At 47.1% G+C, this 15,043-nt stretch overlaps 4 protein-coding genes across 4 annotated transcripts; 3 read left to right on the forward strand and 1 right to left on the reverse strand.

The window, feature by feature from the left end:
* Positions 1-258: 258 nt before the first annotated feature.
* TREMEDRAFT_14304 (uncharacterized protein) lies at positions 259-2,442 on the forward strand (the record flags this gene model as incomplete). The annotated part of the gene is made up of 5 exons (XM_007005898.1): positions 259-317; positions 579-755; positions 1,055-1,379; positions 1,535-1,853; positions 1,898-2,442. Coding segments are annotated over 5 exons (1,425 nt in total), but the record flags the coding sequence as incomplete, so codon positions are not given.
* A 414-nt stretch (positions 2,443-2,856) lies between these two features.
* Positions 2,857-10,632, forward strand: TREMEDRAFT_63833 (uncharacterized protein; the record flags this gene model as incomplete). The annotated part of the gene is made up of 7 exons (XM_007006105.1): positions 2,857-4,455; positions 4,500-6,429; positions 6,472-6,735; positions 6,782-8,710; positions 8,837-8,890; positions 8,944-8,982; positions 9,125-10,632. The coding sequence occupies 7 exons, from the start codon at positions 2,857-2,859 to the stop codon at positions 10,630-10,632; spliced, it is 7,323 nt and encodes a 2,440-aa protein (XP_007006167.1).
* Positions 10,633-10,740: 108 nt separating this feature from the next.
* Positions 10,741-13,529, reverse strand: TREMEDRAFT_74364 (uncharacterized protein). Its single transcript, XM_007006212.1, has 8 exons — positions 13,107-13,529; positions 12,870-12,938; positions 12,789-12,821; positions 12,571-12,745; positions 11,864-12,414; positions 11,697-11,743; positions 10,886-11,558; positions 10,741-10,814 (listed from the first exon to the last, which is right to left on the reverse strand). The coding sequence occupies exons 1-8, from the start codon at positions 13,520-13,522 to the stop codon at positions 10,766-10,768; spliced, it is 2,013 nt and encodes a 670-aa protein (XP_007006274.1). The 5' UTR covers positions 13,523-13,529; the 3' UTR covers positions 10,741-10,765.
* A 202-nt stretch (positions 13,530-13,731) lies between these two features.
* TREMEDRAFT_40093 (uncharacterized protein) lies at positions 13,732-14,831 on the forward strand. Its single transcript, XM_007005981.1, has 6 exons — positions 13,732-13,851; positions 14,013-14,094; positions 14,142-14,204; positions 14,313-14,385; positions 14,438-14,543; positions 14,642-14,831. Exons 1-6 carry the CDS (start codon positions 13,849-13,851, stop codon positions 14,783-14,785), a joined length of 471 nt encoding a protein of 156 aa, XP_007006043.1. The 5' UTR covers positions 13,732-13,848; the 3' UTR covers positions 14,786-14,831.
* The last annotated feature ends 212 nt before the right edge of the window (positions 14,832-15,043 follow it).

The following is a 15,043-nucleotide window of genomic DNA, read 5'->3' on the forward strand; positions in this document are numbered from 1 at the left end:
CCCACCCTTGGAGAAGATCAAGCAGGATCAGTACGACGTTCTGGGACAACGACTAGATCGCAAGACACTTTTCGAATGAAAGACGATGTCATTCCTTCTTCATCTCAAAATTTGAACATTGAACAAGATCAAGATGATTTTTCAACCTCTCCTCCAGAAGTGGATCTTGGGGAAGAAGAAGAAAATCCCCTTTCCAGATCATTACCAACTTCGACCCCCGTGAATAGTTCCCGCCCACTTGGCCAGAATAATGGAGAGGAAGAAGAAGAAGAAGAAGACGAAAGGGTGGATTTAGCAATGATACAAAGTTTCGCTTCGTATGTTCTCTTCTTATCTAATTACCAACACTTTCCACATCACATAAATCATTCCAGTCCTTCAATATATACTCACATGTATTACCATTAACAAGATCTTTTCTGCTGCATGCTGCACTTTCTAAAGCTTATACCTCATTCTCATCATGTGTTCATTTATCACCCAAGTTTTCTTTGGCGGCGGAGTTGAGGCAACACTGGACGTCCAATGAGATTTGCATGGAAAATAAAAACGCATCTTTTCGGAAACTGATGAGAAAGAAAAATACAACATTTACCTACTGGAGAAGGATCAAGTAGAATCAAGATACATATACCTAAACGTGGTGAAAAAGATTTTGAACCTTTAGCTGAGACTGTAAACCTTCAGGAGATGATGCTTCAACGGTCTAGGGAGGCGCTGTTTAATGCTTTGGTTGGGGTGAGAGGAGGAAGTAGGTAAGTCTGATCTATATCTTTTCTGCGTTTTCAGCATCTTTCACCGCTTCGTGTCGTCTTCCTCTGACTGTTCGAAATCATTCTTGTCTCTCCTGCATCTGCTACGTACGATTCCAGCTGTGTGGTCCCTTGAGAATCATCCATGAACACTCAGATATACATCGCTGGTCTTGTTTGCAAAAGTGAAAGTGTGAGGAAAGACAATGTAGACAGCGGACGAATGGGTCTTGAGCGATGTATGGCACTTGTTAGGATATGAATGTGACATATGACAAAACGAACCATGCTCATGATAATAGCAAAGCCATTTCACACGCCGTATACGACCCCACAAGCGAAGCCCCGTATCCCAAAATGCTCATCACCCGAGGGCACATTTACGATTCTCTCGGTATTGCTGTTCGAAAGGGTAAGGGCAAGTCAAGCGTTCAGCTTTTACCAGAAGAATCTTTGTATCTCCTCGAGCGTGGAAGTTTGCAAATTTGGGTGGGTCCGGAGGGAGATGATGGGATCGGGCAATGGGATGAAGAATTTCAGGGGGTGAAGGGGGCAGTTGAGATGAGTGTCATGGAAGGCTATGGAAATTTTCTGGGAAGGGAAGGATTGACATGGGAGAGATATCAGGTTTGTGTCTTCTCTTTCTCTCTCTCTCGTCCTTGAATATGGGAAATTCTCCTCATGGAGGAAGATGTGTGCGATTAGCCCTTCGAGTGTCTTCGTAATGGGGGAAAGGGTGGGAACTCAATTGGTGAGATGAAAAGCATATGCTGATCAATCAGGCATATGCTTACTTGAAACGATTAGGATATACCGTACAACGATCAAGAAGATTCATACCATCTCATTTCCTGGCTGATCCTTTCACACGACACTCAAATTGGCTTAATCAGCAAAACGAAACTTTACCTCCTTTCCGAACATGGTGGTCGAACCTCCCTCGTTGGTGTTCTCTTGCCATCCGTCGATTCTTCCAATATTCTTCGGCCTTGACAGCAAATATCGCCCACGTAGGCCTCAGACTTTCCTCCTCCATCTTCCCTGGACCACGGCGGCAGTTTAAAGGCACATTACTGCAGGATTGGCTCGGATCAACTTATCGTCAGTTCTCTCATTGATGTGTATTGTTTTGAACTGATCATTAGCATCTCTTTTCTCTCACCTTCGCATCATCCCCACAACCCACTCTGCTCCTCTACCTCTTCGTCCAACATCTACAGCCAAGGACTCTATATACTCCGACCTGAAGACCAACCCCTATATCCCATTTTTCCACGTATGGAAACCCGCCGTCGCATTCTCCAAAGTCAGATGGGACCGAGGATCGGCTCAAGGTCTAATCAATCAACCTCCCGATTTCTTCGTTGCAGCTGTCGAAGCTCGTAATACACCCATGCCTTCCATCCATCAGCTCAAAGACGCATGGGCACAAGTCCGTGAAGAACCTTCAGGTCCTATACGAAGGCTTGGACCGCAATACGAGAACCGCAAACCTAACACTCGGCGCTTCCAGTCGAAAGAGAAAAGTCGTTGGGAACGGTTCACCGATTGGTGGAGAGGTAGCGAACCGAGAAAGTATCAGGGTGGGAACATGGGAGTATTGAGAAATGGAGATAGGGCTTTGGTAGTGGCTGTCAACGATTCTGGTAACACCGGATGGGTTCGATTCGGTAGATCTGGATTCGCCGAGCAAGCTATGATCTGAATTTCAGTGTTCTGAAGTGGGAATATGAGAAGCTGTAAGTAATCTTGCAAACAAACCCGGTCGACGGATGAGAAAGGTCAGACGTTGGGAATTTTGAATCCTTTGGCGATCTTCTCCAGGACGGAAAGAGGTCCTTTGTGTCAATAACTCCGTATTCACTGCTCCATACTATTTCTAACACATCGGTCATCGGGCCTCCACTGATCTCAACTTATTCGACTTTGGGTGCTATTTACACCATTGCTCATGTTCCTAATGTGCCAGTTGGGTCATATATGATAACCGTCTGACGGATAGTCACGAAAAATCTTAGATCTCAGCTTGATAGTGAGTGCCGTTTTCTGAATTGAATGAGTCGTAGACAACGAGGGCAGCATAGTTGACGACAGAATTCCAACCATGGGTTATTACTCTGGCTCGGCCGCTTTGCAAGAAGCAATCTCCATCCTCCTCTTGACAGTTTTTATAGTCTTTCTGATCCTTCTCTGTCAAAGAGGTCAGATAGGTGCTCTACTCCGTGCTTTTGGCGAAAAGCTACAAGCAATCTTACAACCTAATCACCTGACACCGGAACCGGAACCGACAATAAGACGTGAGAAAAAGAACGATTCTGATGATTCTGATGAAGATGGGATAGATCCTCCTCCTCCGAAACCCCCCTCGAGGCCTGGGGGATCTCACGATGATGATCAGATAGATCCTCCTCCTCATCCGAAACCACCCTCGACGCCTGGGAGATCTCCACCGCGGAAGGAAGGCAAGGAGCCAGAGACAAGAGGGGAGGAGTTGAGACATGGGCAGAGGGATCCCCGACGTGACGGGGAGACATCTAAGAATCGAGCGGAAAATGGGATTGATTCAAGATTCGCCGCGGATCAAGATCCAGATCCTGGTCTGCGGCGAAGACGGGGGGCGCGGGGGGAGAATTTGGAGCCTGTCCGAGACCCCCTCGATAGAAATTTGAGAAATCCTATCGATTCGAAAGGTGAAGCAAGGATTTCGTCCCCTCGAGCAGAGCGATCTGGGGTCAGGGACGAAGAAGTGAACAGGCTGAGAACAGATGCCAGGGGCGAGAACGTCAGGTCCGACGAACAGGAAGGTGCCCGAGTAAGAAGACAGAGAGCAGAGCGAGAACCGGTGGATACTAGGAGAGGGGCGAGGGAGCTGTCTGAAGACTTGCACTCTGATAGAGAAGTAAGGGCAACGTCAGGAAGAGAGAGAAATGGAGTCGAGGAAGATTTGCCGCAGGAAGAATATCAGAGGGCGGAAGTCGAGCGTGTGAGAGCCAAAGCAAATCGTGGTGAACCCCTGACTTCCGAAGAACGACTTGTACAGGAAGAATATATCAGGCGAGCGAACAGGCCAAGACCTCCTCCTATCGAGGTTGAATCTCCTCGTCTTTCCCACCGAGAAGTTTCTCCTACCACCAACAGGAACGCTATACGACGAAGACCTAGAGATCATCTCGTAGGAGATAGAAGTCGTGCTCGTCAATCCGTTATGCAAATGAGACATAAACGAGGTAAAAATCCACTTAGGTCCGCCCCTTTGGTCGGTGCGACGGGACACGAATCTCAAGAAGAACTATCCGCTCCTGAAACTCGATGGCGAGAGAGAGATCTCGAATGGGAAGATGAGTCAACTCCTGTTACTCGTAGACGGGCTGAGAGGAGGCAGGTGAGTAATGAGGCGGAAAGTCAACCTGACAATCGGGCTCAGAGGGCGGAGAACAGAACAGTGGATCCTCCTCTATCCGCCCCGGTCAATCGTAGTCAACAATCACAGGATCTCGATTACCTCTCTGACGGTCATGGGAGAAATAGACGTCCTCTGGAGCAACGGAGAAGACGTGCTAGGCCAGCACCCGATGAAGTAGCGTCAAATGGAGGGGAGGAGACTGAAAATGACGATGAAGATGAGCAGAATAGACTGGGACATAGGAGGAGAGGTGAGAAAATTGTCAGACCACCTACTCCTGGTAATGTCAGTGGGGACGAGGTGAGTCTTAATCTAGGCTGATTTATCTTGCTGATCATTTTTAGCAGGAGCAAGTCGAAGGGCATGAAGACGAGGATGTATATCAAGAAACAGAAGGGGGGGAAGAAAGAGCTCGTCACAGAAAACTTCGAACTGACGACCCCTTGGCATCTCTTGTCCATCCTGATGATCTTATCGAGGAGAATATGTTGGAGCAACATCGAACCGACGAGGCTCAGTCAAGGACAAGACAGTCTGAGACGAATGATGAAGATGCTCCGGGACAGTCGGTCGATGAGGATGGTACCCCGAAAAGGGGTCGACGTGCAAAATCCAAGAAATCTCGTAAGGTACGATTTGAGGAAGATGGGGATGCGGATGAAGAGGACGTATCAGAGGCCGAGGAGGTTCTTGATGAGAAACATGGAAAGAGGGGAAAGGGTGGCAAGAAGGTCGATGGTGAGATCAAAGCTCAGAAGAAGAAAAAAGGGAAGACGGAGGATGGTGAGCAGCCACAAGAAGAGGGTGAAGTGGAGGATATCAAGGTCAAGCCTAAGAAACCCGCCAAAGCCGCAGCGGATGATGGAGGGAAACCTGGCAAAACTGAAGATGCACCAAGTGGGTCGGGCAAGACAGGTTCAGATCCCCAGACGATCAAACTAGATATTACTACGGATGGTAAAAAGGTTGATGGGAAGGGAACTGATGGTGGAGAGACAGCAAAGAGTAAATCCAAAGACGAGAAAAATGGTAAGGGGAAGAAGAAGAAGGATGGTGGTGGTGGTGGAGATGACGATGATGAGGATGACGCAGATGCGGACGTCTCAGACTCAACGAAGACCAAATCCAAATCAAAGTCTAAGACTGCACCCAAGAAGAAGGATGGAACCTCTGCGGATGGTCCGAAGACGAAAAAGAAGGCAGCGAAGGATGAGGTGACCGATTCTGAAGGCGACGGGGGCGACCCTCAAGGGACCAAGAAGAAACCCAAGAAGGTTGACAAGAATGTAGCACAGGGCGATGATCAACAGTCGAACACTACCACTAAGAAGAAAAAGAAGAAGCAATTGAACGATGATGATGATGATGACGAAGATGAGGATGACGGAGGACAATCCAAATCTAAAGGTCGAAGCGGGGGTCAGAAGGACAAGAAGAGTAAGGGACCGGGTAATGGTAAAGTTAGAAATGGAGGAGGACAGGGGAATAATAATGGTAATGATGATGATTATGACAACGATTATGATAATGGTAATCGTAATGGTAATGGCGGGTCTGGGGGGAAAGGCGGAAAACAAGGTAAAAAAGGTGGAGGACAATTCAATCAATACGATGACACACCAGCCCGTGTCCAACAACAGCAACAGCAACAACAACAAGCTGTACCAGGTCAAATCTTTACCAATACACCCGGGTTCATACCGGCCCAGACGATGGCGCCAAACGGACAAATGTATACCCAAGCTCCAGTCCAACAGGGGAATACAATAGTACCTGGTAATCCTTCTGGTACAACACAAACATCTGTTCCGTCATCCCAATCGAATGGCCAAACCGACGGCCAGCCCTCGGTCGGGTCAACAGCCTTCAATAAACTGAAGAACCTTGGTCATAAAGATAAGAAAGATGCTCAGGGAACGACACCTTCGGATCAGTCGCAGTCTGGTGACACCCCAGATGATGGCGACAAAAATAACGAACTCGGAAAAGGAGGAAAGATACCTGTTCTGCCTGATGGATTAGAAAGTGGTGATGGACCGGAAGACAAGACCGTGGATAAAACTAAAAAGCTTGATGGTACTGGGATGGACGCTTCCAATGTAGACGAAGACTCTCAAGATCCGAATGATATGACTGAAGAAGGTAAGGGTCGCTTTGGTTGGTCTTTGGGACACAGGAAATCGGAGGGTAGGCCGACTCGTGCGGAAATGGAAGAGGCTCAAAATATGGGTCAACCGCCACAAGATACCGCTCCTAAGGACCTCCTTGCCCCGCGTAAGTATCACTTGAGACCGTGTTGAGATAGCTGACCCTCAGCTGGGGATATATTCGATATGTTAGAACAAGCGGATGCTGATGATGTTACTGACATTCCAAACGGACCTAAGTTTGACTGGGAAGATACAGAAGATGTAGAAGATGACGAAGATGAGACCTCTTTGGCTGATCCGAAAGAACCTCTGGAAATACCGAGTAAAGAAGACAACGGTGATGGTGGCATTGAAACTGGTGGAGATGGGAAGAGGGTAGAGGAGGAAAAGGTTATAGAGGAGGATAAAAAGCCGGAAGACGGCCTTAAGCGTGAGTCACAAAGCTGATCAAAGAACACCAGACACTGATTCGACAGCGAGTCAAGGTGGGATGGACAGTCCGAGCTACCCCAAAGGAGAAAACGAGCTTCTCGGTGACTTAGATCAACATCTACAAGGCCAAAAGACGAGCTCCGAACCGGCTAAGGTAGATCCTGGCAAGCATGAAGAAGCTGAAGTTGACCCAGCCAAGGAAGAGAAGACGGCCGGACCGGAGACAACATCTATCAAATCTCCACGGACGACTCGGGGGGATGCAGGAGATGAATCTGATGAAGGTGAGAGAGTGACGTCCGGCATTCAACCCGATCATACGACCTCTGTACCTACCACAAGCTTGGACACTACCAAGCACGAGGCTCGTACCGATGGAGCGCTGCAAGGTGGTGGCTTATCTGAAGATCTTGATGGGGAGGAGTCGACAACTTTGCTGCCAGATTCAGCGAAAGACAAACTCAAACAATTTACAGCATCAAGTGACGATTCAACGTTGGTTCAAGAGCATCAAAAAGCAAATCCAACGACGAACACTTCGTCCGACGACCGAGACGTTCGAGTGGCCTCACCGACAGAAGCGGAGATCAAACACCCTGCCAATTCTACTCCACCATCTGACGATGAGGATGGTGATCTGTTGGATCGGTATTATTCCACCCCGACTAGACTTGATGAAACCACCACTAATCCGAAACAACCCGACTTGAAGGAACTTGATGTTGAAGGACACAGTCAGAGAGATGAAAAATCTGGTGAACCATCTCTGGTCTCTCCCCCTTCGGATCGAGACGATTTCGATCGTTCGGAAGTAGCGGGAACTCCCTCGCCATTGACTCCCACGTATACTACCGCGGCACAAATCGTCGGCAGAGGGAAAGAGAAAGAAGAGAGGATGGGCCACCAGGGTGTCCAGGATGAGGATGATGATGATTCAGAGGACGACCGGGTAGGAGGTACAGAGACAAAGACACTACCATTGCAGCAAGACAAATTCACCGGTCGGCAAGAAGATGAGAGAGATAGCTTTGAAGCAGAGGATGACGCCATTCGACCGGTCGGTCGGAAGGAAGCGGATAGTCATCAGGCTCAAGATGATCAGGAGTTCTCTCCCATAGGATTGGCGGCAATGGGAGTGAAAGAGGATAGCGACGTTGAAGAAGAGTCCATACCCTCTTTCGGTGACAAAGCTTCAACTTCAGCAGTCGACTCGGGAAAAAACGTAGAACGGAAAGATATCAGTACTCCCGTTGTCGGAAAGATAGTTACCGAGGACCAAGACGAAGAGAGCGAGATGGATGATGAACCCACTTCACGTATGACTCAGCAGCAGAGACAGGAAGCTCAAAAGACCGGTCACATCTCGGAGGCGGCGGGCATAGATTCGAGTGAAGATACAGATCCGAAGATTGAAGCCTCATCGTTATCTCCTCCAAAGAAAGATGAAGATCGAACGACCGCAGATCCTACCCGAGTGGGACACACTGAGTTGGTCGACGATGCGGATAGTGAAGAAGAATCCGATCCGGTGACTCCCGTAGCTGCCACAGTCCCATCTGTCAAGGAAACACCTCAACAAGTAGATCGATCGGTGGACGATGCCACTACGAAGCGCCCGGTCAGCGTCGAGGACGAAGATAGCGAAGAGGAAGTTGAACCTGCTCATGATCCCATAACCCGGTCCACTCCTGCTGAGACGTTGTCAGATGAGAAAGTGGCACCGATTCCAGACACGCCGGTGGAGTCACAGGTGAACAGAGAAGCGAGAAAGGGAGACTCTGAGGTTTTGGAGGAATCAGCAGATGACGAGGTCGTTCAAGATCCAAATCTTAATGAAAAGGTTGACACTACGGCACAGGATATCGAGACAGGGGGAATTCAGAAAACAAAGGTGGAGAAGCAACGAGATGCTCTCGTACAGCAAGAGTCATCGGAAGATGAGGATTCTGCCGATGAAGGGGTCACTGGTAGAGGTGAAGGAAGAAAGGAAGCGGAAGTTATCGAGCAGACACCGGTCAAGCCAGTGGAGACTAGAGAGGAATTCAGGACACAACAAGGCGAGTCAATGTATCTAAAAGGGGAGTTGTGCTGATCGAAAGCGTCAGATAGTGAGCCGGACTCACCTGTTCGGCCTGCAAACAAAAGTGAGGAAGGTGAGCTCCCAAGTCATAAATTGGCTAGTGGGGTATGAGTGCTGATCATATAGAGATGCAAAGAAAGTTGACCAAGTACATGACCCAAAAGAGTGAGCTTGCTCTTTTATAAATGTTTTAGTAGAACTCTTGCTAATGTGAGAAGAGGTTGAGGCTGTGAATCACATCAAAACAGGTGAATCATCATATTCCTCCTGTTCAATAACCTGCCCAAAGGCCAAGGCTGATGATCAGCTCTTCAATCCCCAACCGAAAAGACGCCGGCGCAGTTGGAAGAGATTAAACGACATGGTATTGGAACTTTGCAATTAACACCATATCAACTATCCAACAGAGAATTTATTGCCAAATGCTTGGAGGTTGAAGATCGTTCACTGAACTGGGTGAAAGATGAGGGTTCTAAGGTCCCATCGTTCTCTCGAACTGGTTTGTCAGCGGAAGATGTGAGAAGGGCACCTGAAAATTTGGCTCCAACGAGAAATGCGCAACAAAATTTCGGTCTCAATATGGAGCATCAAGCGAAAACTCGACCACCAAGAAAAGAAAAACCTTCGGAATCAAAGAAGAGAACGAAAAACGAAGATCAAGTGGAAGAAGGGGGAATATCAAGTGATAAGAAGATTCGACAAGCTACGATATTACATCCTTGGACATTGACGAAATATACAGCTCATATACTTCGACATACACCTTTCATGTCTTCTTTAACCCTACTATGTACACTTGGATATATTGGAGGAACATATTTTTGGTATACAGTCGTACTTGCTTCTTTAAAATCTTCACCTGTTTTATCATCCAGAGCTCAAGACGATACTACAGCAAGTACCAATCCCAATGGTGTTACTCAAGAATTATTAAAAATGGGAGTTAATTCCGATATAGCTTTAGCGGTACTTAACATTTACATGTTTATCGGTCTTTGTTTATTAGGTTTATTGATACATTTAACGATTGAACGTGTTGAAAATCCATCTGATCGAAATGAAGAACCATGGTATAAACATCCTTTAAGACCTTTCCGTAAATTCGGTAAATCATCAAGATCATTTTTAACTTTTACGATAAACATACTTTTGACACATTCAAAAATATCAACAATAAAAGAAATTTGGTATAAATCAACATGGTTCACATCACTTCGAATATGTATTTTCACAATACAAATTGGACTTTTGATAATTTGTAATAATCAAGCTATATCTTTAACTTATATGGTAATAACTAAATCACCTCAACCACCTTATCATACTTGGGATTTAGAATATTCAGCTTCGACATTAGGTTTAGCAGCTGAATCTTTTGATCCTAATATGATTTTATTCATGATTTCAACATGGTTAATATTTTTCATATCAACTTTAACTTGGGGTTGGTATTCACTTTTACATCCTTCTCCAAGACATTCAAAAGGTGAAAAGAAAGTTTCTCTGTTGTCAGTTATGAAATGTGGTTGTATACCAAGTTGGACTATTGAAACTATTGGAGTTATCTTGGTATTGGTTGCATTTGGAAGTTTTATAGCTTTCTTTACGGAAATAATATCAATCAGCTCAAAATTCGATCCTACTAAACAAGATGGTGGTAAACAAGATCAACAAATGAGTTGGGTTTTCGCTAATGGTGTTTTCTTACTTTTCACTTTAATGATGACTTGGGTGGTATTTGAATTAGATAAGTTTGCTAGGTGGGTGATACCAAAGATGAAAAGAACCGAAAATGGAAAAAATGGATCTTGGTGATGTTGAGACCAGTTGGGGCTTGAGGGAGTTAGGGGTTTGTTGAAAATAATGTTCTTCCTCCAACATGTTCAAGTTTTCAATTTGTTATGTTACCAGTAGAGTTCTTTAGGGTCAAATGTAACATGCATCTCGTTCAATCATGATCTAACAAGTGTCTATCACTCTCCACTGATCCCTCATAACTGTTTCATGTCCCAATGTAAAGACCACAAAGACACCATCACAAATTGTATGTGGTGACGACATCACTTACAATCCCTGCATCGTCCCACTTCCCGTCGTACCAATCTCTTTGACCTCCTCTCTCAAAACCTTCCATCCGACTTGATCAGCTCCAACGACAGGATGTCCACCGTTGATGACCCAACACCATGGTTCTCCATCTCTCTCATCCTGACCTGATCGAGTCACATCGTTAACCTCTATCGACCTCCCTTCGTCCGTCAATAATCGAGTATCGTCCACATCCAAAGACCTAGTAGGCTCATCAATCGATTGAATCCCATCTTCGTCCATCCATAGAACTTTATCTTGAATATATAACCATTGTCTCATCTCGTCCCCTACGTTGGATAGACGAGGTTGATCCGAATGATCATTCTCCTTGGGTCGTTGAATCTCTTTATCCTCGTATAATCTCAGAGAAGATGCGTGGTCTCTCTGAGATTTTTGACCTTCTTCTTCGGAGTAAACTGGACGAGATGTGGACTTGGAAGGTCGAACTTCCACCACGACGTTTCCTCTCGATGGGAGATCTCGACTGGCAGCTGTCAACCATTCCACAGCGGGAAGAACGATCCATCTCGCTTTTCTCTTTTCTCGTGAAGCGAACAGAGGTCCGCAAAACCAACCGAGATGACCGCCAGGACCGGTGATAGCTGCGTATACGTGGGAAGAAGCTTGAAACTCTGCGATGGGGAGTGCGGCTGATGATCAGCCAAGACCAACGACACGACACTTCAATGAGGTCGAGGGTATGCCGTTAACTCTAGTGAATGCAGATACACATAAAGACATTTGATGAGAGAAGATATGGCATTAGAAACAGAAGAGGATAGACTTACTACCGTCTATGATCGGATCGTCGAACGCGTTGATCGACAACAACGGTCTACACGTTAGTCGTTGGAACTATGGAAGAGTTTCTACGATATTCACCTCGAAGCAATACGTTGATATGAAAAAGGAGCGGTAGTGGAAAGAGAGCGTCCAGAAGATGAGCAGAACATACCGCTTAACATCATCCAAAACCTGTCTAGGACTAGCAAAGGTATAATACTCATCTGCCCCTTTGAAAGGCCATAATCCCTTTCCTTTTGGTCCACCAATTTTCGAAGTCAACACTTCGTCCACCCCTTTCAACGATACAAAAGTTTTCTTCCTCATTTCCTTCAATTTTGGTAGATAATCTTCCATACCACTACCGGCACTCTCCCAAAAAGCCTTGTTCTTCTCCCAATCCCTGAAGAACAACGCTAACAGGTTCCTTCCCAACGCGCGTGAATAAATGAGTTTCGTAGGGAGATGGGTTTCGAGTTTCACCGTCATAGCTGTTACATCCCATGGACAGCCCAGGACCAGTCCTGAAGAGAGAAGAGAAGATGAAGATGATTCTCCTAGATATCGAGATAGAACAGAGGCACCGAGGGAGAAACCCACTCCGTGTAATGGAGCGGAGGGGTAAGTGTGGCGGAGATAGTGGAGAGTAGTGGCGAGGTCTATTGTGGTTCCCGCGGAATAGAGTTGAGGAGAAGTGAGAGGGGTGCCGGCGCATGCACGGAACTGCGATCAGCTGTGCACCGATATGATCAGCTTGACGAAACAGGCTCTGACGCTAGAGGCGACTTTGTTTCGATGCGTGAGGAGTAGAGAAAGTCATAGAAGCACGGTAACGGATGAAGGAATGGGACCAGGCCGAGCTGAAGACTCATGACTCACATTCATCACCACACCTCGAAGACCTAACCCACCCTCAGAAACGGGTCGGACGACTTTGACCAGTAAACTTCGTACGTAACTTTCATGACTCCCGCCAGTGATACCGTGACAGATGACGACTATCGGGGTTTCTGGTGGTAAAGCGGTATGATTAGGGGGTGCAAAATCTAGCGCTCTATATTTTAGCTAGGAGCGACTGGGTGAAGAAGCTGACACACATTGTACCACCATCTGGGACCCTCAAGTATGTTCTGTACCTTAGCTCCTGCCCACGTGGTTGGTGAGAGGGTGCAACTCACCGACGATACTCGACTTTGTCTACTTTGGTGAAATCTCCAATGACAGAGTAGATAGTCTGAAAGTGTCCACTATGTTCGGTCAGTCTAGTGGTCTCACCAAAGGATCCAACTTGACCGGGGACTAGAAGAGATTGCCCGTGAATCCCGGCCAGCTCCTCTTGTGGTTGGCGAGGCGTGGATGTAAGATAATATCTCAGTGGTGATGGTGTGGAGGGATCGATCACTACTTCAACTCACTTGGGCAACCACCAGCTAGGTTTGAAAGTCCCATTCAAACTTGGTACGTTCTCCTCCACCCATCTAGCGACGTTGACAGCTGCCGAATCCCCCTCGTGCGCCTTATAATCGCCGCCATCATCACCAATATCGGCTGGATCCCTCGGAGTGACCCTCACGATCTGTCTTGAATACTGTGCCATACCTATGAGACCAAGGAGAGCGAAGAGTATCTGAGAAGGTATCGACAAGAACCTATCGATAAATGTCATGGGCAGGAGGAAGCTCTTGATGGGGTGGTGGCGAGAGGAGTGAGGGAGAGGAGGGGAAGAAGAGAAGGAAGTTGTTTGGACGGAATGTGAGGCTGTAGGCTTGATGGGCTTGGGCTTGTCACTGTTGGGTACCAGGTAAGATAATGATGTGATCATGTTTGACATGATTGCCTTTGTTCATTTCTTACGGACAATGCGGTAAGGCTGCTCAGCTGGCAAGGGAAGGGAGAGGCCGGAGGGGATGGATGCCGGCGTGCACGGACCTGCCATAGTCGACCGAGGGTATAGGCGGCGATGGCCGCTTAGCTGGCCACTCGACCTTCGAATGAAATCCCCCCCAAAATCGTCTACTTGTCTACTCACTCACTGTCATCGTCAACTCTCATATCATCGACTCGACCTCCAAGTTCATTCATCAGCATAATTTCTGTTCGCATTTAATATCCAAGTATTGAAAATCCTAGACGAAGCCCCCCGATCTATCCAGAACCATGGTGGGTCGTTTACTCCTTTCATAGCTCTTAGCTCTTAGCTGCTCGTTGACATCGCCCATCGTTCTCTCTGTTGCTTTACCTCCGTCTCCCACATTCATCTGGATAAACCCTCAACACTGATCAACCAACCCCTTACTGTGATCATGGCTCATCATCTACAGTCTGACTGGGACGCTCCCAATGTAATCATCGGTCAGAAAAGGACGGCTCGACCCACAGTGGCAAAAGGTGCCGCATTGAACAGTGTGTCCCTCTTCAATCTGATATCGAGCGATGAGCTAACGTCTCAGTCGCTCAGCGTCAGGGTTCAGCCATAGCCACTGCCAAAGATCCAGCTCAACGTAAAGGTGGTCGTAAGTACCCTGATTTATTGTTCCTAAATCAAGCCTTCCCTATCTTCTTGGTCAGATATCTTTTGGAAGACATCCGAAAAGATAGAACGAATCGTCACTGATACACAGCCGCCGATTATCAGCAAAAAGCAAAGTTAGACGCTGATGATGCTCCCAAACCCCCTTCGACCATTGATCCCGCGTGAGTCATGGAGTTCTTTCTCTTTGTAAAACGTATGGTTGACGTTATTCAGGGTTGGCAAGGCCGTAGCTCAGGCCAGGCTAGAGAAGAAAGATGCCAATGGGAAGAGTATGACCCAATCTGAATTGGCCAAGAGAATAAATGCGACTCCAAAGGATGTGAGTGACCCATCTTCACCCTTATCCCTTCCCACTGCAGATCAATCTGGTTGGTCCCATGAACACGCTGATAGATGATCTATCATGCTGATGGACAGATTGCGGATATCGAAGCTTCTCGAGCAAAACATGACAAGGCGAGTCTGGCTTTGTTGGCGAAGATGGAGCCTGTTTTAGGTATCAAATTACGAGGAGCGACGGCGCTGATTGGAACACCACTCCACGGACCAAAGAAGAAGTAAGAGTAGGGTCAAGGTAGTACAAGCATGCATGTCCAACATGCCTAGCATTTCTTGCCAGGTTGTTGACCAGTCTGGGGCACGCTGTCCATGTCGTGGGAATGTGCAGACGATCAAAGGGGCGTTTTGTAGAGAATGACACCCTTTGTCCGACCCACTCATAGCACAAACTTACTTTGAACACGCGCCTCTCACCCCGTTTCACCCATTGTCTTTTCAACTGCACATATCCCATATGTCCTTGAACTTGATCCCTTGTCG

The sequence above is a fragment of the Tremella mesenterica genome, assembly GCF_000271645.1.
Source record: "Tremella mesenterica DSM 1558 unplaced genomic scaffold TREMEscaffold_9, whole genome shotgun sequence".
In the NCBI taxonomy this organism is placed as follows: domain Eukaryota; kingdom Fungi; phylum Basidiomycota; class Tremellomycetes; order Tremellales; family Tremellaceae; genus Tremella; species Tremella mesenterica.